Here is a 27,735-nt window from a genome sequence, read left to right on the forward strand (position 1 = left end):
CACTTATATATGAGACACCCGACTAGTGGGAAAATTCCTAAATTGCAGACAGAACTGTAAAAATAGAGAGTACCTAAAGGTTGGTGCACAGCTGTGATAGGGGAATTACTAACTAGCTATGTTACTTTTTGTTTCTTCACAATTCTATCTAGATGTGACACAAGGCTAGTACACAACTCGACTGTGGCCAACCAACACATCTAGGCTTGATGCAAAATATGGCTAAGTAAACCCGTTAGGTTGGATGCAAAATATGATTACCTTACACAGCGAGGCAGATTTAAGATGGCACCACTATGCAATTATGGTTAAGTACAAACTATGGCTTATTAGCATAAATGGGCTTAAATGTACGGGAAGTATGATAATGGGTATTGAAAGTGGTGTGGTAGTGTGTGAAATACAGTAATGGCTATACCCTTACCCACCCCATGGTTACCTTATCAGTCGCTGCTGGTTGACGGCTGCAGCTTCCCAGGCGAACACGAGCAAACACTAACTGGAGCTGCTTCTTCGGGAGCTGCCCTTTGCCTTGGGGCCCTTAGCCGCAGAGGCTGCCGAGGCAGGAGGGCTGCCCTGTGTGGTTGGTATAAATGGATACTTCTGGCCAATCAATGGGGTGGGAGGGTTGGGAGCAGGCCAACAAATCAGGGAGATGGGAAGGGGCCTGGAAATGAGTTAGTAAACCCAAATTAAGTGTCGCCGGAGAGCACGGCAGAAATAAAATGCAAAAATGCACAAAGATGCTTTTTTATCTTAATGGAGTTTGGGTGCAAGTAAATGGATCTCACCTATGGTGTGCAGGTCAAGTGCTCACCTCAAGGATGCTCGCCACTAGACCCCCCTGGCTCAAAACAATTCCGGGTAGGGAAGGCCTATTAGGGCCGGTGGAGGGCTGGGAGGAGGCTGGCAAATCAGGCAGATGGGAAGTGGCCTGAAAATGGGTTAATAAACCCAAATTAAGTGGTGCCAGAGAGCGTGACAGAAATAAAATGCAAATGCTCAGAGAAGCTTTTTTTGTATCTTAATGGAGGTTGGATGCAAGTAAATGGACCTCACCTACGGGGTCTTGGTTTTCGAGGCTGTTCCCACTAGGCCCATGGCTCAAAACAATTCCGGATAGGGAAGGCAAATCAGGCCTAGTGCGAGGGCTGGGAGAAGGCCGGCAAATCAGGCATATGCGAAGGCCCTGAAAATGGGTTAGTAAACCTAAAGAAGAACTGCTGGTCTGCCAGTTATTTGTGTAGAGCTTTGAGTGTGGTTCTCCGGCACAGTCTTCCGGTCACTTCCACCTCTGGGAGGTATGAACATTCCCGCCCTCTGCTATATGATTGCTTCTCACCTTTCAGGGATCAGTTCCGCTGCACTCCGGCCAAGTGTCCAATAGTGTGCTCCCAATGCCCTCACTGCAGTACCAGATGCCTTACTCTCTTGCCTGGGCTCTGCTTATCACTGGTGCCTCTGCCACCTGCTCCCCCTCTGAGGCACTGGATTACACTTCAGCCCACACAGCTTGCGTTTGTCCAGGGTGCCTCTCTATTCGGCCTTCAGCAATCAGCGTCTGTCACGGGCGCCTTCTGTTCAACTGGTGTGCTGGCCTCCAAGTTATGCTACCAGGCGGCAGCTGCAGGTGCTGCCGCCGCTTCCATGCCGACGTCTGTGCTGGGTTGTCTACCTCTGTTGGGGCGCCTGGTGAGTCCCACCATTCTGAAGAGTCTGTCCGGTGGAAGGGGCACTCTCCCTTCTGTACCTTGCACCCAATTTCACCAGCTTCTGTTCTTGGTGTCTCCCTCTTCACCGATGCAGGGGAGCCAGTCAGCAGTCTGGGCCCTCGAATCCCGCTCTCCGCTCGGGATTGATATGCGGAATGGCAACCCCTGCTGCACTTGCCTGCAGCCTCCGGCACTGCGCCTCTGCTTCACATCATGCACAACCTTCCTCTGCAACCCGTTGTTCCTCCAGTGCTCACGGATCACTGGGGGACCCCTGTAGGCAGCTCAGGACCACAGGACCTTAGCAGGGTACCCCCCTCACTTACCCAGGCTCACTGTCTTCCTCTCCTCCGGCCGTTGTCCATCTTGGGATCTCGCTCCGTATAACGCTGCACCGCTTTCACTCGAGCTTGCATCGTGCCCCTGCTTGCTTGCCACCCACTGTTGCCTGATTCCGGTGCAGGGGCGCTCCGACACCCGGTGTCATATACATATTGCAAAATGGGTACAAGTGTGGAAACAACAAAATGTGAAATCCATCGAGTGAAATGGGTGGTTACAAGGAACTGAGAAGCCATATATATTCCTAATGGCAATAGTTAGCACAAGTGTGGTGCAATTTTTCCTGTGTAGAGCATTTGTTTTGCATGATTAATAATTTGTATCCTTTTGTACTGTATTAGGCACTTCACTAGAAGTAATTTCTATTGTAGACGTGTTGTATGTGTGCATTTGTAATTGTCTGTTGTCTGACTAGGCCCGAGTAATGTCTTGTTGGATGGTTGTTTTTCAGTAATGTACAATACAAAATATGTATACAAAATATGCTGCTACAAGGTTTCTAACATTGTTCAATTTAATAAATATATGGATTGATTTTCTATGTTTTAAGCTGTGGGTCTAATATTAGTCCTCTGGTCTATCTGATATGAGAGCTCTGATCAATTGTTTATATTCACCTGGGAAATCAGATCCTCTTCCAGGCACCCTTTATTTATTTTAATTGTAAATGATGCAGCAAGACTTGAAGGTGATTCTGGGATAAACGAAAGGGTGTGTGGAACTCAAGGGTCGAAAAGGCGATTAACAGAGAATACTTTTCAGAAAGGGGACCGGTTGTGCTAGCATGGGATGATCAAGCAAAGCTAAATATCAAATTGGGTCCCAACACATCGGATCAAGTGCTGTCCTTAAGATCAAAAGGAGGCATCACTGTCCAAAGTAGAGTTCCCAAAGCTGTTCTTGGAGAAGCTAAGTCGAATAAAGAACTATGTGCTTAAGATATGCCTGCAACAAGGAGCAATCCCACATCAAACGTAAGGTCTGACCAGTGCCGGCTATGGCAAGAGCTGTGCTACTAGAACAGCTACAGAACAATTTGTGAGAAGGCACCATAAAACAGTGGAAGCCTTAGGAGTGGCTTAGCCCAGTGGTACTCATAGAAAAAACACAAGTAGAGGTCTCAAGGATATACAACGACCTCCATAGCCTAAACCAAGAAGCAGTTGAGGACAGCTATCCACTCCCAAGCATCAGTGATCTCATCCTAATGATGAAAGAAGCAAAGTACTTCTCTAACCTGGACATTAGGGATGCGTACCACCAGATCAGTCTGCATAAGCAGTTGATGACACTCAGCATTTATTACCCCGATTGGCACTTATTAATTCACTCAGCTGCCCTTTGGTCTATCTTCAGCTGCCTCAGTGGGCCAAATAATTACGGACTCCCTGCTGTGTTCAATTGGGAATGTGTAATATTTCCAAGTTGATATCCTCTCCTGTGCAAAGGATGAGAAAACACATGACCTTGTGCTGAGAAGTGTGTTAAATAAACTGCAAGATGCCGAAATTCAATGGGGGTATGAAAAATGCAAGATCAAAGCAGAAGAGGTGAATATCTGGAGTACACAACAGTGCAGGATGGCATCAGCCCCAAGAAGAATCCTACAGGCCAAAGTGAATGCCCCTGCTCCAAGCAACAAAGAAAAATCTGTTTTTCCTGGTCTTTAAAGAATATTATGCAAAGTTTGTGCCATGTTTCTCTGAGTTAATGGCACAAATGAGAGAACTCCTAAAGAAGGGGGCAGAATTCGTCTAGACAACTGCCCAAAAGATAGTGTTCAATGAAGTGAATGATTGAGAAGGAAAGGGTAGCCTCTGCATGGGCAGTAGAATATTTCCTGACTCGTGTTGGGAACAAGGTTTTATTTAATGACTGATCATAAGCCACGCATACACATCTTAAGCCCAGGAGCCACAGCGACTTCCACTGCAAGACTGGCATGCATAGCAGTGAATCTTTAGGAGTAGACCTATGAAATAGCAAGCACCCCCGGATGGAAAAACTCTCAAGCTGGCTGCAAGCCCATACTGCCCGAATCAGGAGGAGAGAAACATTCTTCCATGACAAATGTGTAGTAGCCTCTGTTGAGGACTTAAGGGGCAAGGAAATGAGTGAACAGCATTGAGTGACCGAAGCTGCCAAAGACAACAGCATACCCATGATGGTGAAATGGATGAAGAACGGTTGGCTGGATTGAAAGAGCAGTGTAGAATGGTCGTTTGCTCAGAAACCGTAGGTTGATACCCCCACAATATTGAGAAATACTATAATTGGCCTCTCACAGGGTATTTGGGGAATAACATGACACAACAAAGAATAAAAGAATCCTACAGGTGACCAAGTATGAACCATGAGGTAAAGGTTTTATTCGAGCGGTGTCACACGTGTTTAAATAGTGATAAGCATTTACAAGTAAGACAAGCACCTCACTTGCCCACAGAAATACACCAGGAAGTGTAGAGTTAGTAGAATTGGACTTCATAGGTTGTTTAGCAACATCGTCTGGCACCCTTGGACCTGGCTTTCCTTTCCACTCATGTCTAACCCGGGAGCTTGGGAAAGTAAGAAGTTGAATGCATGGGGAAAAAAGGGTTTTGCCTCGGGCAGCCTTGCCCTCAGGGCGATTAAAGCCTCCTGTACTCTGGACAAATTCTCTTTTGGCTTTTGGTCAGCAGTGATTGTTGCGGCTGAACACCTCCCGGGGGGAGGGGGGGCGAGAGAAGGGATTTAGGGCATTGTACACCATGGCAAAGAAGCTTGCTGCCAGATCTTGCAATCTGGTCTGGATATGGCTGACTGCGTGGGGCGTGTGATGGCGACTGGCATGGTTCTGAGATGTCACTCCAGGATGATGTCTAAGTAAAGCTCCTTGATATGCTCATTGATGGCATATCCTTTTCGGGGCTAAAGCTGACAAGTCTTTGCAGAGGTTTCAGTCCTCCAAGATGACAGCCAAGTCTTTGTGCATGCCTGTTCAGCAGCCGCCTGTAACAGCGAGCAGGGATTGTGGTTTTCTGCTCTCCACCTCCTGTGCCCTTGGGGCAAGGGGCCAAACAGCTCCCAGTAGACAACTAAGTCGCAGCTTCCCTGCGGGGAGAGAAGGTGGTGCTCAAAGGGGCATTATTGCCACCAACACAGTCCTCTCTGCACCCCAGGGGCAAAGCCATTGTGAATTTCATTTTCTTCACCAGTGGGAGGGAGAAGTTCCCAGTTCAGCTGGGAATGGTTCTGCATCACAACTGGTGCTAGGCTTTACAGGCCATTCAGCAGGGTTTGTGTCTCCTTTTCATTCAACACCCTCCAGACCATCCCCTTCTTCATACCACTCTGTCTCCGGACCCTCTCCTCTTGGGAGGAAATGTGTCAGCTTCTGATCAAGAATGCAGTGTAGCTGGTACCACAGTCAGAAAAAATTAAAGGGTGGTACTCAACCTATTTTCTGGTTCCAAAGAAGGATTGAGGCTTGCATACCATCATGGATCTGAGACCGTTGAATCGGATCCTGCACAAGGTGCAATTCTAGATGGTCACTGTAGGTCAATTGTTCCAAGCTGTGATGAATCACAGGAACACATCCCTTCTTCCCAAGGAGGATCCCCCCTCTGTGAGGCTAGGGAGATGAGCCCGCTCTGCAATACTCTCCCAAGCAGGCCTTCACCATGGGAGATTCCGCCTGTGGGGATCGGTACTCTTGTTCCTGTGAGGCACTCCCTAATAATCCTGAAATTACCTTTAAACATACATGACTTGTACAAAGAAAGAACAAGTATGTGTTACTGTAAACCAAAAATTGTGAATATTCCTTTAAATGAAGAGGTATTTAACTGAGATGAGGATGATGAATACAGGAGACAAAAGGCCCAAACAGGCCAGAGGAGAGAGAGGCGGAGATACTTTGGAAAGACCCATGGCTATGTAACATCAGAAATACAGAACTGCTGTTGAGCCGAAAGTAGAGGGTTGGACGTGCAACGTTTTGTCAGCTGCAGAATGAGAGAAGCAGTCAGTGCTGGTGTAACCATGGAGAGCCAGTGGTGGACCAGTGATTCTGGAAACTGCCGAGAAACCATTTCTTTAAAGTCTTCTTTTCTTCCTCCTTTTGCATAACAGAGTCCTGCTACCTACTGCCCTGATGAAGGCAGAGTATTCTCTTCAGTTGTGAAGAGTATTTTTCCATTCATTTCTCACCGCTGAAACGTATTGCTGTCAAGAGGGGATTGGAGGTCCTCCACAGAATACCTTATCCAGCTTGGACCTTGAACTTTTCTCAGTCCACCAGTTGGAAGGGACACTTCTTTTAGAAGCCCCTCCTGTTTTTCTTTTTCCCCCTTGTGTGTTGGCAGACCCAATCCCAATTCATAATAATCTCTACCTTGGGATTTGACTTTTAATGAATACATACATTTGAGAAAAGTTTTTGTCATATGTCAGGTTTCCAATTTGCTGTAAGAATACAGTCAGAAATATTGAATTGACTTTCAGAGAAACTTTATTTTTGTCTGAACAGAAGGAACTGAGCACTAAAGTGACAAGTAATTTTTTGTTTATGTTCAGATTTGCTCTGCTTTTCTCATGCTTCTTCTTGTTTTTCTTTTTTTTCATTCCTTTCATTTATGCTTTGAGGGATTTCATATCCATTTTTTAGAATGTGTAAATTGTTTTGTTGATTCTTTATGCCCCCACATGGTCGGTTTCACTATATGCACAATCTTTTGTTATAAAGTGTTGTTTCAATCTCAACAAGTTTCAATGTTTCCTTTGGTGTATTGTTTTGTTATATACAACCATATGTAGATGTTATAACCCATGTGGTTATATAGGGTTGGACCGGGTAAATTGTTGTAATTCATTTACACCTCACATGGGCCAATCCCTGACGTACCAGTACTCTTCTTTTTTGTCAATGTGAGAAACCATTATGCGCCTGGTACTGCATAAAGTTTCAGTGCCTGGGAAAGCGAAAAGTATTTCAAGAGGAAGACTCTGGGTATGAGGTACCCAGCAAGGAAAAGGAATCGCACGACAAAAGGAGAGAACCCAAGCCGAGCGAAGCGAAATCCAGGTGAGGTTATTCCTGATAGCATCAAGTAATGGGGGGAAAATGGGAGACCTAGGTGGGTCAATGAGAATCATTATTAAAGTGCTTACACTCGGCAAAGTCAAGATAACGAGAATATCACAGTGAGAACAAGAGACGGGAATGAGAATCATTATAAGAATATTAATACTCGTCCTAGTCAATGTAACCAAAATATAAACTGGAGAATAAGAAGCTTGAAAGAGAATTGTTATCAGAGTACCGATACTCGTCACAATCAAGATAACGTGAATAGAACACAGTCAAGATAGCATGAATAGATCAGTGAAAACAAGAGAGAGAACAGGGAATTGTTGTGGAACTATTCCTACACCTGTCAGTCAAGATATTGAGAGTGTAACTATGAAAGTCAGAGCATTGGATGATGATTGTGATAAGAGTAATCAGACTTGTCGCAGTCAAAGTAAAGAAAGTGACATGGACAAAGAGAGCAAAACTTTAAGAGAAAATCCTGATAAGGATAATAGAATATATATATCAAGGGATATATATATCAAGAGATACATTAAATGCAAAGACAAAAGGTCATGAGCTAAATAAAAGAGAAAAAAACCCTCAGCAGAGAAACTTTGAAAGGTTGGATAACCTTACCCTGGGAAACGGAAGAGATTTAAAGAGAAACGCAACAAACTAACAGAAGTCCCTGACAAGGAAAAAGATATTGTTATTGAACAAAGGAAACCCAATGTGGAATAGTAACAAAAGAGTAATGAAGTATCAAGGGAACTGTATGAACGGATTAAAGATGTCACAAGAGACCATTTAAAAATCAGTTATGGAACATACTACTTGCGAGAAGCAAGAACCCAGGAGAAGGGAGTCTTGCTCCTGTCTTTTGTTGTTAAGGTAGTGGTAGGGTCAGTTAGCATTAGTTTGGACAGTGGTCAGATTCCTTTAAGACATTCACTGATGACTGATATGATATGTTATGATAGGTTATTTATAACCTGCTTAATACCTAGAGGTTTCTAAGTGTCAACCGGAGATTGAACTTGTGGTGATCCGTGTTGTCTTGCTTCCAAGGCTAGCATGTTGTCTCTGAGCTATCCTCCCAAGATGAAAACCTTAGTTTGTTAGGATGGGTATATACCATACAAGCAAGGAAAGATGGACATTATTCTTTTCTTTAATAAATATTAATCTAATAATGTCTTACAAGAGTCTGTGTCCTTCTAACCCATCACAAAGCCCTCGATCTGCAGGACTGGTTGGTGTTACAGGACTTTCAGGACACCTACTTTCATGTGCCTATCCATGTGAGGTGTAGAAGTACCTCAAGTTCGTTGTGGGCCAGCATCATTGCCAGTTCAAAGTCTTGCTTTTCGGTCTTCAGCACCCAGGGTTTTCACTAAGCTGCTGGTGGTGATGGTGGTGGCTTGGCTCTGGAGAGAAGGCGCCTGTCATTTCCCATCTGTTCCTTTCCACATGTGCAGTGTGTTGCACAGCTTGGGCTTTTCCCTGAACTTCCAAGAATCTCAGGATTTGTCGTCACAGCCCCTCTGATTCATTGGGGAGGTCTTGGACAGTTGACTCGAATGATCGGTGAACATCTCGGGTGGTGGAAGTCCTTGAGTCCCGGGGTCATGTTCTGGCCTCAGCCTTCCGGCATTTGCTGAGTCTCATGGCCTCTTTCTTTCTTGTGGTCCCTGAAGCCTGGTTGTGCATGATCTCACTTCAGTGGCTCCTCCATTGCCAGTGGTCTGTTTCAAGAAAGCAGTTTTTACATTTTTCAGGCGTCTGGTTGTGCATGATCTCACTTCAGTGGCTCCTCCATTGCCAGTGGTCTGTTTCAAGAAAGCAGTTTTTACATTTTTCAGGCGTCGAGTCAAGTTCTCAGGACCTTGCCTGGTAGTCCCTTTGAGACAAAATGTTAAAGAGTGTGTTGCTGCAGCAATCCTGGCCTCAAACTACGGTGATCACAGATGCGTCCCTGAAAGGTTAGGGCACTCATCTATCGGAGCTGATGGTGAGCAGTCTGTGTCTCCCTCTGAGTCTTGGAAACACATCAACTTGCTGACGTTGAGGGCTACAGGTTGTCCCTGGTTGCCTTCCTACCCTCTGTACAGGCAGGTCTGCGCTGGTTCTGTTTAACAACACAGTGGCCATACACTCCCTTAACAAACAACGTGGTGTGGGGGTGTCCTTGTGGCTATGCAGGTAAGCAATTTGACTATGGTTCTGGGCTCTGGAGAATGTGTCTCTGACAGCAGCCCTCCTTTCCAGGAAGGATTATATCACAGCGGATGTCCTGAGCAGGCAGATTTCAGCCTCCCACAAGTTGGAGTTCTACCAGGAAGTCCAGGAGGAGATTTTCTCCCACTGGGGTACTACTCGCCTGCAGTGTTAACAGGAAGTGCGCATTGTTCTGCACCAGGAATTTTCCTCATCACGGGGCTGCGGGTGTTTCATTGATGGTCAAATGGATGTTTGTCCTCCACTGTGCATTTCCACTGATCCCTGTCATTCTGCCGGTCCCCAGGGGACTGCACCTGTTCCTGTGCACTTTGATCTTGATCACTCTGGACTGTGGTCAGAGAACGTGGTACCTGGAGTTTCCGGACATGTCCACCTCTATCCCTGGAACCTTCGGGGACTGTGTGTCTACTCTCCCAATCAAAAGGGCAGGTCCTCCTCCTGAACCTCAGAAGTGTGAACCTTCCTGCTTGGCTGCTGAGAGGCTAAGATACAAAGAGTGGGACTTTTTGGTTTTCGGATGAAGTCCTGTATGTGCGCCTTTCAGCTTCGAAAGCCTGCAACTATGCCTGCAAATGGCATAAATTGTCAGCTTGGTGCCGGAAGAGGGATCTGGACCCTTTGTCCGGTCCTAAATGCTATCTTTTGAATTTTCTACTTTCCTTGGCCCAAATGGGCCTGCAGATTGGCACTGTTACGGGACCTGGTCTGCTGTCGTTCTTTAAAAGGACCCATGAGCAAGTCTCTTTTCACAATCCCCACTGTTGTGCAATTTTTGGGGGGATTGTGCAACCGGTTTCCTGTTTGTGGTCCCGGCGTGGGATTTAAGTTTTGTGTTAGAATTTTTTATGGTGTGCTCTGTTTGAGCCCCCGCATTCATTATCTCTTAGATTGCTCACTGTTAAGGTGATTTGCCTGGTTGCCATCACTTATGCAAGACTGGTGAGTGAGCTCCAGGCGTTTTCTGTTACACCTCCCTATTTGGTTTTCTCCAAGGAGAAGGTGACTTTGAGAGACCTTCATTCCTCCCAGAAGTGTTCTCAGACTTTATCTCTCAGAAAATCCGTCTACCAGTGTTATTTCCTCCACCTCATCCAAGGCAGAGGAGCGATTCCAATGGCTGGATCAGGTGCAGGCGCTGATGTCTTGGATGTGGGATATCAGGAAAGACAACCAGCTGTTTGTGGGTTATGCTGGTGCCTGTGCTGGCAGGGCCGTGTCTACACAGCTCCTGTAGAGGTGGATCATTCTCTGCATCTCTGAATGCTAGTATCTCCCTGTGAAGGATATGCCTGAAGGTCTCAGCGCTCACTTAACCAGAAGAGAGTGTCTGCTATGTCTGCCCTGCAGGGAGGAGTCCCTATCGTTGGCATCTGCCATTTGTCTATGTGAGCCTCTATGCACACGTTTGCCAAGCATTACTGCTTGGACTCATTTTGGAAGTAAGAGGCTCTCTTCAGCAGGATAGCCCTCCAGAATTGTCCAGTCTGGGTGGCATCCTTTGCCCCCTTCCCTCATCCAGATCCACATACTGGGAGTCTATCATAGATTAAATAGATGAGAAATCCGTGGGATGAAGGAATCCATAAGAAGAACAAATTACTTACCTCTCAGTAATGTTTTTTCTGATGGATAGTCCTCCCACAGATTCCTCATCACCCTCCCAACCTGCCCCTCCTCGCAGATAGCTACTGCACCTTTACATTCTGTAGAACCCTCAGCCTCAGAATTCTAGGGAAAAAGGGTGGTACTGAGGTCAGGGGCACGGCACCCCGATATATACTCGCCCCCAACGTCATGTCTGGCGCATAGGGGCGTCGGGCAGAGCCACTGAACCCCTTGGTGGCAGGAAAGCTTCCAAAGATCAGCTGTGCTGGGATACGAATATCATAGATGAGGACTATTAGAGACACATTACTGAGAGATAAGTAATTTGTTTTTTTCTTGGGTGCAAATAAAAATAGTGCACGTGTCTGGTCTCTGGAGATCAGAAACTGCCATTTTAAGGTCAAAACCAGGTTAAAAAATGGCGACAGTGCAAGATGCTCAAACCTTAGGACTTTAGGGCTAGTTTGAGAAATGCCCTCCAGTCCAGCATTAACAAGAATGTAATCTCTATAAAGTGAGATTGAAAGGGTTGAGGGCATTTCTTGATCAAACCTTGTTGTTTCATATGCTGGAATTGTTATGCAGTACCGCCATTGCATTCACTTTATTAAGGCAAGGCTGTATAATTTGGAATGGAGTGACTTAAAAGTTTCTGAAGTATGCTAGTGTTGTGGACAACTTAATTCATACAGTATCGAAACGTAGACCTGCATTGTGGTACCTAGCTTTCTAGTTTCTCTAACATCGTATTGAAATTCAGAAAGGCCATTTTAATACGCCATGCTAGCCTTTACACCTTCCAAGCAATCTAGCTACCAATGCATGTGGTGCACTGGACAAATTGCCTTCTTCACCCTTGCTTATTCTCCAACTAACACCTTCAATCTTCATGCTATAACACACTACATACATACCAATTACGCTTCATGTACACAGCACTCCAAAGTCCCCAACAATCACACTTCACACAACACAATTCTACACCTCCTCAACCAACTCCGATAGCATCATCCCTGGCCAATGCATCCTTTCACCATGGGGCGCAGGAGGAGCCCGTGCCCCCACACCTCTGGAAACAAGCATCTCTGTGCTGTGGACAAATAACACTTAGGAACAGGCCTACTTGCAGAGTTCAGGGGACTTCTGGTCTGCATGCATCAAAACAACTGCAATGCTTCTTGCAATTCCCTCACTTTCCTGTAACCCAAACCCCTTCCGAAGGCCTCGGGATGAAGCCCTCTGCAGATAGCAGCAGGAAATTGTACAGGGAGCGTGCCACCAAGCTTTTCATGTTCTACCAGAAGGGTGGTAAGAGGACCCCATCAAAGTCTCCCGTCCAGGAGACCTTGAAGGCATTAGTCAAGGAACCAATTGAGGAGAGATTTTGCATGGACATGGAAAAGCAGCATAGGAAGAGCATTGCGCTCTGCCAGCAACTCTTCTAGTCCTCATTTGTCATGCTCCTTCAGAACACCAAGTCACCACTTCCAACTACGTCATGAGGGATGGGAAAAATTCAGGCAGAAAATGTTGGACATCTTTTCCAAGTCTACAACGCCGCTGCCGGCCTCAGGCCCCACCTCAATTTGTGAATCTGGCAGAGATGCCTCTGTAGACTGCATGCTTGTGAGCTTGGTTCTGGTTCCACCATTGGACTCGGCTCCATACTGGTGTGAGTTCCTCCACCTTCTGGCATCAGTGAGCTTGCCACTCTCCTGTGGGCGCTAAGGGACGTACCATAGCTCCCTCAGAATGTGTACCTATTTAGAGAGGACTGTGTATGTGAAAGATGTCAGAATTCTTTAAGGAGGAAGGGGATGTTATCCACTTTGAGTTTTAACCTATGTATTCCAAGGAGGCTGAAGACGTCCCTGAAGAGTTTTATGGTGAGGAGGGCAGTGTGGCAGACCTGGCCTGGGGTCATCAAGGGGCCTGAGACTTAAACACCTCCCTGGAGCTTGATAATCCTCTTACGCCAGGGCCAAGCATGCCTCATTCCAATGAATGATGGCAAAGGTGAATGAGATGCGCCCACTAGACCTGAGGTCAGATATGACCTTATGGCCATCTTGGATGAGGGTCCTTTGAGGCGGACCTCTGAGGGAGACCTTTTTGCCTTCCAACCCGGAAGTTGCCACGCCTATATTGTCGGCATGAGAGATAAAAAGCATCCACCACTACAATGGAACAGGACATTTTCGAAGAAGCCTCACCTTATTCCTTCGGATCCAGGTTTCTTCGCCACATATCCTTTGTGGCAGAGATTGGCCGTGACTGTGGGCCTGAAGTCCATGCTATTCCCTTTTTTGTCCATGAGCAGGGAGATCAAGAATCTAAATTTCATGGGGTGCAAGATTTTGTGTCGGGTAGTCTTGCCATGCGAGCTGTGAATGCTACTTGTGCCCTGGCAAATGATACCTTTGGTCTATCGAGTGTCAATTTTGGTGCGGTTGCAAAACTGCAGACAGATGAGATGAGAGAGGGTTTCAACAACGTGGAAATGACACTAAGGATGCTGCCTGCCAGTGATTGCAATCAGTCCTTGATATGGTTGATTGTGTGAAGCATGCAATAGGCACGGGTTTGTCTTGAGGGGACACTCATAGATGCAGAACTCTGCATTCACTCTAGATGTCCGATCAAAACTTCTTGACATGTCATTTGATGGTGTTCATCTTTTTGGGGCAAGGATCACAAATCCTTACTGAAGTTTCAGTTGTCCATGGCTACGGCTAAGTCCCGAGATCCAATGGTCCAGAAGCTGTCCATGTCTGCTCTCCAGGGTTGTGTCTTTTGGGATCCCTTCTGGAACACTGCAGCAGGGGTCAGGCGCCCTTGGGCCGTGTCCTTCTGCCTGACAGGTTAGAGGTCGTTCAGCGCAGAGAGGAGGTTTTACCACCTTGACTCTCCCCACATCTGTCCCAGGTGCAAAACCATTATGAACTGGTCTTTATACATCTGACGCCTGTGGGTGGGAGGCTGTCCCTCTTTGTCCAAGAGTGATATAATGCCAGCATGGAACCTTGTGCCCTATAGGTCTTAACTCAGGGTTACCGACTCCCTTTTCTTCAACTTCTGCCCAATCACCCTCCTTCCACCCCTTCCTCAAGATGGTTCCTGTTCAGAATAATGGCTGGGTTGATATTCTCTTTACTTTCTTGGTCCCAAGAAAGACAGGAGCCTACATCCCATCATGAATCTGAGGCTTTTGAACATATACATGTCCAAGGATGAGTTTAAGATGATTTTCCATGCCCTCCAGCGGCCAGACTGGTTGGTGTTACTGGATCTCCAGGACACCTACCTCCTTGTGCCAATCCATCCCAAGCGCAGTAAGTATCTATAATTAATGCTTGGAAAATGCCCACTGCCATTTTCAAGCCTTTGCCGTTCAGTCTTTCCTCAGCCCCCAGGGTCTTCACCAAACTGTTCACAGTGGTTGTGGCCCATCTCTGGAGGGTGAGAATCCATATCTTTCCCTACCTAGATGATTGGCTCAGTTGAACCTGCACCCCAGACATGGTGCCAGAAACATCTTTACCACAAATGCTGTCTGTTGCACAGTTTGAGCTTCTCGCTGAAGCTTGAAGTCCCATGTTTCACCATCCCAGTCCCTCCACTTCATCCAAATGGTTTTGAACACTAGCCTGTGCGCAGCCTTTTCTCTTGAGGATCAGGTATCTTACTTTCTGCAGTGTTGCATGACTTTCATGTCCAGAGGCCCATCACGGCCTTCTCCTTTCTGTGCTTTCCGTGCCTCATGACCTAATGCATCTGGTTGATTTCAGAGGCATGGTTGTGCATGAGGACACACCAATTTATACTTCGATGTCAGTGGTTGTAGCTCCAGGGCACCATAAGAGACATTTGTGTGTCTTTCAAATTTTGTGTGGTGAACCCTGAGAAACAACTTGCTAAGGGGGGTCTTGCTTCCGAAATCCTGGCCCTATCTGACTTTGTTCACAAACGTATACCTGAAGGGTTGAGGCATTCACCTGCTAGACGTTAGAATGGGCAGCCTCTACTCTACAGTGGAAGCTCAAGAACATCATTTTGCAGAACCTGTGGATGATCAGTAAGGCCATGACAGCCTTCCTCCCCTCCATTTTGCTTTCAGTGTGAACAGGAAGTGTGAGTTTCCTCAGCAGGAACTCTGGGGTATGGAAATGTGGTCTGCTCCGTGCATTCCTGCTGATCCCTGTCATGCACCTTGTTCTCAGGATTTTTGCGAGTTCAAGCCCACATCGATTCTGATCACTCTGACTGGTCCTGGAGGGCCTGGTACCCGTATAATTTGGACATGTTATTGTCATTCCGTCACAGGGCCCAGCCTGGTACCTTCCACCTACCAGCTCCTACTTGATCCTGTCACATGACAGCTCTCGGTCTCCAGCAAGAAGTCACACTCCTGGGAATTTTGACCTGCCTCAACCCCACCGTTGGAGTAAGGCATGCTTGTGCCCCTGCTGTGAGTGTGTGGGTGGGTGGCCAATGTCCTGACCCCCCCCTTACTGGCTTTGTCATCCCACAGCGGGTCCCAGAGTGGTCCCTCCAACATGCAACCTACCAGCTGTAACGTGATCCAGTCACGTGACACACAGTGCATTCTTACTTAATATCTCTTTCTTGGGCGTCCTCCTTCTAAGGACATTGGACCTCATTATGACATTGCCGGTATCCTGGCGGTAAACCCGCCAGTTGCTGGCAAAGGCTATTACCATTACCGGTACTTGGTCCGGCGGCATTACTGCTGGATTACGAGTGTCGGAGTGACAGTTTTTTCCTGCTCACTATAACTAGGCCAGGGTTTTAAAATCCATTTTAACACTTGGCTGCTGAGAGGCTTAAGTGTAAGATTCCGGACTTGTCTGAGGATGTTCTGGATGAACTCCTTTCCACTTTGAGGCCTGCAACCAAGTCCATTTAGGACTGCAGATGTTATACATGTTTGACTTGGCGTCGGGAGATGAGTCTGGGCCTTTTAATGTGTCCTCTATTCTGAATATCCTGCTTTCCTTGGTGTGGACACACCAATTGATTGCTACTGTTAAGGGTTATCTAGCTACCATTGCGGTCTTTAAGAGAACCCATGAAAAAGGCTCTTTCTTCACAACCCATTCTGATATCCTGTTTTTGTAGGGTCTGTACAACCAATTTCCCCCAGGCCAGTTTCTTGTTCCTGCGTGGGATTTGAATTTAGTTTTGTCTTTCTTTATGGGACCTCTGTTTGTGGCCCTGCATTCATGTTTAAGAATGCTCACGCTTAAGGGGATTTTCTTGGTGGCCATCACTTCCGTGAGGTGACTGAGTGAGCTTGGGCATTGTATAGTAAACCTTCATGCTCTGTTTTCCAAGGGGGAGGATGATTCTGAGAGTGAGACAGTTTTTCATTCCCGAAATTGGGTTGGATTTTCCCCTCTCTCAGTAGATCCATCTTCTGTGTTTTTCCCACCACATCATTTATCTCAGATGGTCGAGTGATTCCATTGGCTGGACCTGGTTCAGGCCCTCGGCTACTTTATCTCTTGGACGAGAGATATCGGGAAAGATGATCAGCTATTTATGAGTTATGCTGTGCTCATGCTGCAGGACTCTGACTAAACAGATCCTGTTAACCTGGATCATGCTCTGCATCTCAGAATGCTTCGATCTTGCCAGGAAGGCTGTGCATGAGGACCTAGGCTCGACTAGAGGCCTGGCTGCCATCTCTGCCCTTCAGAGGGGAATCCCCGCTATGGATATCTGTCAAATGGGCGCATGGGTTTCACTGCACATTTTTGCCAAACAGGACGTTTTCTTTGGCCAATCAGTCCACCAGAGATTTCTAGTCTAAGTGGTGTCTTCTCATTCTCCTCCCCCCTCCTGATGTAGGTACTGCTATGGGAGTTTATCAAAGATGAAGAATCTCTGGATGGAAGAAAGCCATCATAAAACAAATTGCTTACCTAGTGGTGTTTTTTTCGGATGGATTAATCCTGCACATTTTTCATCGCCCTTCCAACCTGCCCCTCTTCGTGGATAGCTCATGCACCTCATATGTTCTCTGGTCAGTGAGCTGCTGAGTTCTAGAGAAAAGGGTTGCACTGATGTTCTGGGGCGTGAAGGCTCTAAATAAACTGGCCCTGACATGTCCGGCATGGGGCATGCAACTGCACCGGGCACAGCTGATGCAGAGCTGTGCTATTCTTGCTGTTGGAGAAAGAAATCATTAGACAGCCGGTGTTGATGGGAAAATATCAAAGATGAGAAATCTGTGAGACGAAGGATCTATGAGAAATAACATTTCAGAGAGGTAAATCATTTTTTAGCCATGTTGACTGTTGCATTGAAGGCTGCTGTTGCGGACAAAGTTAGATGTATAGGGGAGAACTAGAGATTATACCACGCACTTAAACTTTTTTGAAGCTGATATAAATGGTTTTACGAACAAAGATAACAGCAAAATGGAAAGACTGCCCTTCACCCAGTAGTGGGATGTGTCTGAGATGAATACATTTTTGGGAAAAAACCATTTATACAATTAGAGGATGCCCACATGAATTCAAAGAGATGAGGGGAAATAAATGAACTTTGTAAATACATCTAAGGAGGAGGGAGAGAATGACAGGAGTCGGTGGAGAAAATGGGGTGGCTTTTATTTTATTTTTGGGGGTTGGGGTGGCTATTTATTGACGTAAACCTAACTTTCAAAATCAATGGCTATCTATACTTCAGTATAGGTTGCAGGCATACATTTGAGTGTATCAAGGGGAACAGTCCTTACAGCATAGCATTTATTACTGCCTTAACATTTAGTGAAGCAGCGAACAATTAACATTTAAAGCAAATGGAGAACACATTACAGTTTAGAGGGGATGCATCTGAGTGGGCTAGGGGCATGGACTGTAAAGGGACATGTAAAGACTGGAGGGGGTATCTGTACTACTATCCACTATATAGTTGGGGTAGAGGCACAGATGCACCCCAGCCAAAGCACTTCATTTGTAATGTTGGGCGAGCTGTCAAGGCTGAGACTCAAGGGAGGTGATGCTGGCTTGTTCTTAGATACAGTGAATACTGAAGCCCCCAAAGCAACATCTACACAGTATGTTAAGTGCTACCCTACACCATTTATTAACAAACATTTAAGTTATGTGGATATATACAAATACATAATACTCACTTTGTACTATGAAATTCTACTCAAATAGTTAACACAATATATACAGTTCTATGTGGTACCACAGTTATTCCTAGATTCAGCTATAATGCACCAACTGCTGACAGTTATTAAAAAGCATTACAATTACTAGGTACTGTTTAACCTCATAGACATAGATGTAGAAATGCAGTTAATACTTTAGAACATTGTCAGAATGCTTTTGTTGTGTAAAAAACAATTCTGTGTGAGAATCCCCCAACCTGGGCTAACTGTCAGAAAAGGTAGTTATACTTCGCTTATGTATCATTGCCCACTCATATGTGTTCATCATTGCCTTTTTTTCCTGCACATCTCACCACCCCAAAGTACCTCAGAAGCAACAGGAGAACAGGATCCAAGATGAACCTGGGACACTTGGAGGATCCCTGAGGATGGAAGACCCTCTTCCTCATCACAGTACCTTGGATGGCGAATTGGTGGAGTTTCTCAGTTTTACCCGATGATGCCCTTCGTGGATGGACTACCTCTGAAAGAAGGAGCCAAGGGTTTGTTGCTGTCGAGCAGAAGAAGGGAACCAAGCAGTGTCGGAAAGGCAGCAGTGAAGGTCTGTCGCAGTGGTCTCCTTGATCGGGTTGCTATGCCTGCTGTGGATGTCCTACGAAAATGAAACTCACTTGTGGACCTCAGCAAGGCTTGACTGATGAAGATGAATCCTTTGGTTTTCGTTGATGACCTTCGGTGGGGACGGGTGTAGTGGCAGGAGTCGGGTCTCAGTTATTCATGATTTACTACCGTTGGATTCTTCAGTGCTGCAGCTGCAGCATGGACAGAAGGATGGCTTCTGGCAACTTGGACTAGAGCACGGTACTGCACTGTGTGCCACCACCAAGTTTGGACCCTCGTTTCACTGCAGGCTGAGCCTTTGGACTTCCTCAGCTGTGGCAAAGTGAACAGATATCATGGTTGCAATGCCCTTTGAAGATTTCTTCGGTTGGTTGGAAATCCGCAAGCTCTGGGCGTCAGGCAGCACTATGCCAGGGTACCCCCTCTCCTGGGTGATATACAGCACCTTGGCTTTCCAGTGGTAATGAACCGCCTCTGGACCCTGGACGAGGCTAGTGGACTTCTTGGGCACAAGATGCCCAGACACTCTTCTTCTAGACCCACAAAGATACCTCTGCAGGATGGCAGGCACTCACAACTGGCTTGTAGAATACTTTGGGTGAAGAACAGCAGTTGAGCGATGTCCCATCGTCGCTATGGGAAGAGGTCGCCTGTCCAGGTCCTCTCTTGTTCGGTCCTTGAATCAGCACAGCAGCCATCGGATTTCTTGAAGTGTTGCAGCTGCAGACTTCCTTCTCCAGCTGGCTTCAGGATACAAGATTCTGGCTTCGGTTTTGACTTTCAGCTTCTGTCACAGAGGTAAGTGAGGTGTCTCCTGTAATGCAAAAAAACTGTCCATTCACTCAGGCTGAGCTTGGTTCAGTCAGCCAGTCACACACAGTGTATTCTTGCAGCCACCAATTAGGCTCACAAGCATTCAGGCCATTCACCCAAAACCTGAAACCCACAACACAGGGTGTGGATTGGGGCCAACTCCCAGCCTTTCAGAGCACTTCACGGCATTCGTCCAGTTTTAGACAGGGCTAGCTCAGGCAGGACCCGTAGGCATTGTGCCACACAACCAAAACCAGACACCCACAACACAGAATGTAGTTTGGCTCCTCTCTCCGTTCAGAGAGCATCTTTGATCCCTTAGCCATCTATTTGGATACAGCCCTACAACTATTAGTACAACAAACATCTACATATCTCAAGGACACCTCTTTTTTTACAACTTGAGTGAATTACACATCACAGACCCAGACCTAATTTTCTTCTCATTGGACGTCAATAGCGTTTATACCTCTATTCCACATGGAGAGGGCATTGATGCTATGGAATGGCTCTTGTGACAACATGACAATGTACAAATACACAAAATCTTTGCAATGGAATGAATAAATCTGATCTTGTACAACTACTATAGCAGGAACCTCTGTGGGCTACGCGGTTGTACCCACATACACAAATATCTTTATGTTCCACTTTGAGAAAACATGTATCCTAGATACAAACGCTTGGTCATCTAAAATAACATTCTGGAGAAGATATATAGATAACTTGTTTGCCATCTGGAAGGGCAATAAAGATGAACTGAGCCTGAATGTCATGGTCACTTACTCAGAAGGAACACTGTTTACTAGCATATATAGAAAGCCAACTGATGTCAGCAATACATTACACTTCTGCAGCTTTTGCCCTTCACACTTAAAAGCGAGTTTACCGTATAGCCAATTTCTCAGATTTAAAAGGATTGTATCAAGTAAGGAGGCACTACAGAAAGAATACAATCTGGTGTCAGATAGGTCCAAGGATCGTGGATACCCTGTTCTCCTTGAGAAAGCAATTTCCCGAGCAAAAACACAAGGCAAAACCTTCTCAAACCAGGCCCTAAAAAAGACTAAACTTGCATGATACATACCTTACAATACTCTGCCAAAAGTCACCCGAATCATCAACAAGAACTGGAATTTGATAAAACTAGACCATGCACTACCCAGGATGTTCCCTGAGCCACCTATGATGGCATTTAAAAGGGGAAAAGACTTGAGGGACATATTGGTTCTGACAGAAAGACACAAAAAAACTGTTCAAAGATAGCTACATAAGCCAAATTGGGCACATTCCCCTGCTTGAGTTGCCAACATTGCCCAAGCATTATCAAAAGAGATAACATTAGACAACCTAACAGAGGTAAAAAGATCCAATTAAGCGACTTTGCTACTTGAGACAGCAAAAGTAAACTACGCATTGAGATGCCCCTGTGGAAAGTATTATGTAGGCCAAACAACACGCAAGGCCAAAGAGAGGTGGGCTGAGCATAAGTCAAACATCAGAACTGCTAACATCAAATCTCCAGTTTAAAGGCACTTTCATGAAAACAGTCACACAGCTGCTCAGATGAGATGTCATTTTAGTTATTGTGCATCCAGAGGAGGCGATCTAACCAAATAATTAGCACAACACAAACTTTACTGGATTTACCACCTAGATGCCATAGCCCCTTTAGGAAGGAATGAGGAATTCTTTCTGGGTCCATTCCTGTAGAACACCTATGATGTGACATTTCAAAGATTGGTAGTCAAACACATAATGAAAAGGGTTATCACGTATCTCTTTCTGACTTAACCAAGTGTGTCCTTTACTCCACACATATCATATAAGATCCTGGATTCACATTTAACACCATTGCATATTTTTAAGTGCTGGAATCTAGCAAATCAAAACTATATTGGCTTGACAATAACCATCGTACAAGATGGGCCCAAAGATATTGTACGCTTTTGAGAGACAGGAAAAAGCCATTGATATTGATATTTTATTTTTATTGCGCTCGTACACAAGTGTTTCAGAGCGCGACAAGGCAAGGTAGGGGAACGGGGGAGAACAAAACAGCAATCGTACTAGGCCCAGTGACATTGAGAGCGTGCAAGTGCATGGGAGAGGGGGAGGGGAAAAGTGCATGGAAGGGGGGAGAAGTGGAAAGTGTGAAGCAGAGGAGAATCAGATAAATAACAATAAATAAATAATAAAGGCAACAAACAGTGGTAGTGCAGCCAGCAATTTGCAAGTGCTAGGTTTAAGGCAGCAGACAGGGTAGGTCTGGTAAGTGCAGGAAGAAAAAGAGGGGGCTGTATGGGTACCAATACAGACCTCAGTGCAAGGGGTGGCCCCGAGGCAGTGCGGGAGGGTGGTTGGGTGAGCAGGTACCTGGGCCCGGAGGACAGAGGATGGCCAGGTGCACGGTGCCAAGAGAGAACAGATCAGCAGGGGTGAGGGGGAGCGAAGGCAGAAGAAAAGAGGAAGGTCTTGAGGTGCCTCCGGAACCGGAGATGGTTCTCCTCAAGTTTAAGAGTGGCAGGTAGGCTGTTCCAGAGGGAGGCCCCAGCAGAAGACTGAGATCTACCCCGAGCTCGATTCTTTGAAAAACGACTGACCCTGAGGGAGATAGAGGTAGAGGAGCAAAGAGCTTGAGAGGGGAGGTATTTGAGGAGGGATAGCTGAAGGTATTTTGGACCCAGGCCCCAGAAAGCCTTGTGGACAATGCAGAGGGTTTTTAATTTAATCCCTGCATCCACTGGGAGCCAATGGAGAGATTTCAGATCTGGAGAGATACGATCCCAGGTCTTGAGGCCAAGGACAAATCTCGCAGTCCTGTTCTAGATTAGTTGCAGAGGGCGGAGAGTAGAGGCAGGTAGATTTAGAAAGAGGCTGTTACAATAGTCCAACAAAGAGAGAACCAGAGCCTGGGATACCATGAGCTTCCGCAGGAAGGCGAGGAAAGGCAGAGTACCTCTGAGGAGGTGCAGTAGGAAATTTGACTTTTTAGAGACCTCAGAGATGTGGGCAGAAAAGGAAAGGGTGGAGTCAAAGATGACCCTGAGGTTCTTAGCCTCGCAGGTGGGGGTAGGTGGAGGGCCAAGGGAGGCTGGCCAGAGAGTGAGGGGAAAGGATGGTGAAGGTGTGCCGATGAGGAGGATCTCCGTCTTGCTGGCATTCAGACAAAGATCATTGGCGGCACACCAATCTTGAATGGAAGTTAGGCAATCAGAGATGAGAGAGGGAGAGGAGGTGGCAGAGGGCAGCCTGAAAATGAGTAGAGTGTCATCAGCGTAGCACTGGAAATTTGAGCAGAAAGTGGCAATGCAGTGGACGAGAGTTGCCAGGTATTGGTTGAAAAGCCAGGGTGAGAGGTTAGACCCCTGTGGAACACCACAGGTAGAGAGGAAGATAGATGAAAGGAAGGACCCAATTTGGACCTTGGAGGGTCGATCTGAGAGGAAAGAGGTCAGCTAGGCCAGAGCCTGATCAGTGATACCCAGGTTTTCACGGAGACGGTTGAGCAGGATGGTATGGTTGACCATGTCGAAGGCAGAAGAGAGATCGAGGAGGATGAGGACAGAGGGTATGTTAGAGTCAGGGTTGGAGAACAGATCTTCATGGATGTTCAGGAGAGCAGTTTCAGTGCTTCTGGCAGCTCTGAAGCCAGACTGGTGGTCATGGGGACAGCCAACAGTATTGGAATGAAGGTTAAGCTGAGGGATGGCCAACTTTTCCAGGAGTTTGCCCAGAAAGGGAGTCATGGAAATTGGGCGATAGTTAGCTGGACAAGGAGGATCAGCTGTGGGTGTCTTGAGAAGAGGATACACAAGGAAGTGCTTGAGAGGGGAAGGGAAGGATCCAGAGGCAAAGGAGTGGTTGCAAAAATCAGCCAGGGCCGAAGCGAGGTTGTGAATGTGGTCCTTGATGGTTTTAGAGGAACAGGGATGAACCTGTTTTGATGAGGCTTTCATAGATCGGACTTGTCTAGCGATCTTGTCAGGGGAGAAAAGAGGAAAGAACGAGAAGGATGGTGGGGAGGTGGCTAAAGGAGGTTCAGCAGCACAGATGGAGAGGAGAGAGGAGGGGTCGGGGTGGAGAGGGTGGACATGATGTCCTGGCTTTTTTAAATGAAGTGAGAGACAAGGGCATTGCAAAGAGCCTGGGAGGCAACAGGAGGGGTAGAGACTACAGCAGGGTTGGCCAGCTCCTTGCAGATTTTAATGAGTTTGGCCAAGATGTTAGATGCCGCAGAGACACGAGCTTGAATGTGGACTCTCTTCTTGGTGAGGACAGAGAGTCAGTATTGCCTTTGTAGCAGGCGACAGGCCAATTTGTCAGAGGATGAGCAGGAAGTCATCCATTTCCTCTCAGCCGCCCTACACTTACGTTTAAGTGTAGCTAGGTCAGAGTCATACCAGGAATTGCACTTGGCTTTGGACTTCAAACGGATCCTCATGACCGGGGCAAGAGCATCAAGAGTATCAGAAATTGAAGAGTAGAGCAGAGACAGGGCTGTGTCAGGATGTGAGACTGCCAAAGGTGGAGGGGGGGAGAGAAAGTGGCGGAAAAAGTCTCAACTGACACACGCTTGTTTGGCAAACACTATCACTGATTTCAACACACCCCCTAGGAATATCCATAATTTTCGCATATAGGTTCAGAGATGTTTTTGCCTCGAGAAAGTAATTACCTATACCGGACAGTATGTCTCTGGTAACTTAGAAAGACTCACCTGATAACCAGGGGAACTTTGGCATTATAAAGCCTTTTATATTAAATACTTGCCATTACAACCTTTCACATATTTGTAGCAATTGCTTTGAATTCAGGGGTTCCCTGTCTTGTATAGTCTACCTCAAAATACTGCCATGGCAGACAGATTGTACGCCCTCTGTAGGGATGAGGAATCTTGGTATCTGTGAGATGCCTCTGATCGGTCATAGTGAACAAACTGTAACCATTGTAATTATGGTCTTTCGAAAGCAATTTTGGATATTGATTCACAAGCTTTAATCTGACAGAAGATCTACATGGTATCACTAAATATTGATATCTCACTGATTAGAAGGATGGAATCTGTCACCAACTTAAACATTTGGAGATTTGATCTCAAGTACTGGAACCTGCTTGATTTTACAGAAAGTGTATTGCAACAAGAGAATACCATGAGTATCTCTTTTCTTTCATCATACGATATATAATATATATATATATATATAACTCATGCACACCCCCTTGTTGGGAGTAATGTCTTCAGTTTAGGTAGCATTTCTACATCTTGAAACCATTATGAATATATATTTAAACAGACATACTTATGATACTGAATGCGCCTTCTTTGGCTACAACGCGAGGCTCACAGAGCAATCCACCACACTACCGGTACCTTGTTTACATTAATGACGTCATCACTGTCACAACGGGATGATGTCATCATGCAGGCTTTTCACGCCACTATATTGAGCGGCCATTTTAAAGATAGATTTGCCTTATCCAAGGCAGAATCGGTCGCGGTCAATGAATCTCTCCACTCTTATCTGTTGAACTGATAGGCAGTGAGTATGTGGTCTACTCTATGCGCCCTTGCATTCAGACAACTGCATGCGGTGCGCTGACCCCTTTTTTCGGACACATATTTCGCTATTTTTTGTTTCTGTAACAACAGGGAGACTTGCATACTTGAAACAATGAGGAGATCCACCCTCTGCACTTGAATGGGCCATTCCACCAGTTTCCTTGAAACAGATGCACCACATACGGGGTGAGTTTAGTTTATTTCCCCCATTCCAACAACATAATAGTATATGGTTATCTAACCCTAGATCTATTGAGATCATGTGCCCCTAATTTAATTACCTTTAGGTTCACAGACCAATAAGGACACTGGACAGGTGTATAATATTATCACATCATTCTCACTTGCTTGTACATTGAGTGAACAAGATGAGAGGTGAGTGATTTACCTTGATTATTTTATGAACATTCTCTACATGACATATTACTTGGAACGCATGAGGACTTGCATAAGAATTCCTCACTGTATGACTCTTGTCCATAGGCATATACAATAGCTGTTGGCTGTAGGAATCACAAGCCTCTCAAGTCTGACCACGTGGGCATCACAGAACAGGAGGTGAGATAGTTGCTATTCTCATATCCTGCATATTTAGTACTCTTACTTACTTGCTGAACTCTAGTTGGGTTGTTCAAAATACAATAATACATCTGTCGTATACCATTAGGAACTGTATGTTTACCATTTGCTCTGATCAGCCTCAACATTCCTTTATTATATTTGCATAGTTTGGACCAAGGAACTAATGAGGTACACTTTCATACTTATGGTATCCTAATAAGCTGTTCATCAGAAAAACAATTATTCTGATTATATTGATTTTGAGATTTGAACATACCATATGAATTATTTTGGATTGTTTGTAGAATTTCCAAATGAACAAGACCCCATATTAAGTGATGAACTTTCGAAGCTTTTGGGTTACATATTTTTATATATTAAAAACATTCTTTTTGTACTATGTAGCGTAATATGGAAATTATTACAATACAATAATAAGCCTTGAATAATATTCACTGATATACTAGCATTTTTTTCCAAGTATGTATTTACATAATATACTTTATTTTGAACTTACTGAAAGGTTTTGCTTTCTTAGCCTTTACGAGGCGCAGGGGACGCAAATTCCCATATTTTGGGAACTTTTTTTCATGATTGGCTCCTCTCTCCATTCAGTCAGGTCCCACCCCTTGGGTGTACCCACAACAAGCAGTCTATGGGAAGGCTCCTACCAGTCTAGCAGGGGCAGCCACAGAGCCATATATGTTCGCTCCACCCAACATCCAGTCAGGGGAAGGGAACAGAGTCAGGGCTTCTCAGGACTTTGAGAAACTGGAAGGGAAAGGCAGGAAGCATGAGGCTTTCAGTGGCCATCTTGTCTTTGTTCAGTAATCCATTGTTTCCTATGGCACGGTTTAGGTGTTCCAAAATGGGGGAGACCGAGGGTCTCTGTCATTCAGCACGAAGCTGCCACCAGCAGATACCCTGCTCTGTAGGGCCACACATAGTTGCCTAAAAATACACACTAGGGGTACAGGGTGTACCCCTACCCATGGGTGCCATCATGGATCATGTTCACCAAACAGTGAAGATGAAGAGCTGCACTGCCAGGGGTCCAAATGGGACTCCTGCACAGAAAACATACAGAAAAATACACACAGAGAAGTAGTGGGACAGTGACAAGGTGGCTCTGCCCCTCCAAAGCATTTCCAGCATCACAGGAGGTCATCAGGAGAAATATGGGTCTGGCCGGGTTATGGTTCAATATCTTACATGGTGCACATTCTTTGTTGAATTTATTGGTGGGAGCGTGCTGATGCTGATAGGTAGAATCTTAGGGTATGGATCTAAAATGAGTGTTTCCTGGTCCTTTCTTTTTGGCATTTCTGCTGCTACTCTGGCCATCTCCTGAATTATGGTGATGCACTGTCAGAGATGGTGACTTTGTCTGCCATGTAGAGTAGAGCATACATTGTGACAGCTTTGTATATGCTGCAGCTGGCATTGAAGTTGATGCATACTTTTTGGGGGAGTGTTCCAATTATATGTTCCACCATCCCCCATCACAGGCTGATTTCTGTGATGTGCTTCCTACTGAACCCAACATGCACCACACTATTTTATGTACGACACCTCATGTTCAAGATGCTCCTGCTTCAATTAATGTATTCTGTAAAACGCAACAATGCTCCTTCAAGCAAGGCCGATGCTACATAAAAGAAAATACTTTGTTTTTGTGTATTTTTTATTGGTAAAGCATCTAAAGAGAGCAAGAGAGTTCAGTTTTGCTGGTTGGGAGTTGCTGAGTAGTATTTGAAATAAATATTTTCTTCATAATCTTTGTAACGAAAAGCTGTAGGTGTCAATGTTTTCACAATAAAGCATTATTTTTTCTCTGCAGTTGCAAGTTCTGGCTTCAGCTTTGACATTAAATGCTGATCTTATTGATTGGCGAAAATTCTTATTATCCGCCCTGCAACCTGTCCCATATGCAACAGTGTTCCAGCTGCTAATGACCCTGGACAAATTCAAGGCAATTGATCAGGCTGGAACAGGCACAGTTACCCAGGAAGAGTATGACCAGGTTTGTTAATACGTTCAGTCTCTTTTTCTATGCATGGGTTGTCCAGAAGTGTAC

General features: G+C 45.7%; 1 protein-coding gene across 3 annotated transcripts in view; it reads left to right on the plus strand.

The window, feature by feature from the left end:
* Positions 1-27,735, plus strand: part of SPEF2 (sperm flagellar 2) — a 1,748,369-nt gene that overhangs the window by 1,461,440 nt on the left and 259,194 nt on the right. For all 3 annotated transcript variants that reach the window (XM_069627121.1, XM_069627123.1, XM_069627122.1), the window contains exon 30: positions 27,499-27,681. In XM_069627121.1, the coding sequence (XP_069483222.1) occupies positions 27,499-27,681 (183 nt within the window). The remainder of the gene's footprint in view (positions 1-27,498; positions 27,682-27,735) is intronic.

Source organism: Ambystoma mexicanum, chromosome 6p, assembly GCF_040938575.1.
Source record: "Ambystoma mexicanum isolate Mex_15411 chromosome 6p, UKY_AmexF1_1, whole genome shotgun sequence".
Taxonomy (NCBI): domain Eukaryota; kingdom Metazoa; phylum Chordata; class Amphibia; order Caudata; family Ambystomatidae; genus Ambystoma; species Ambystoma mexicanum.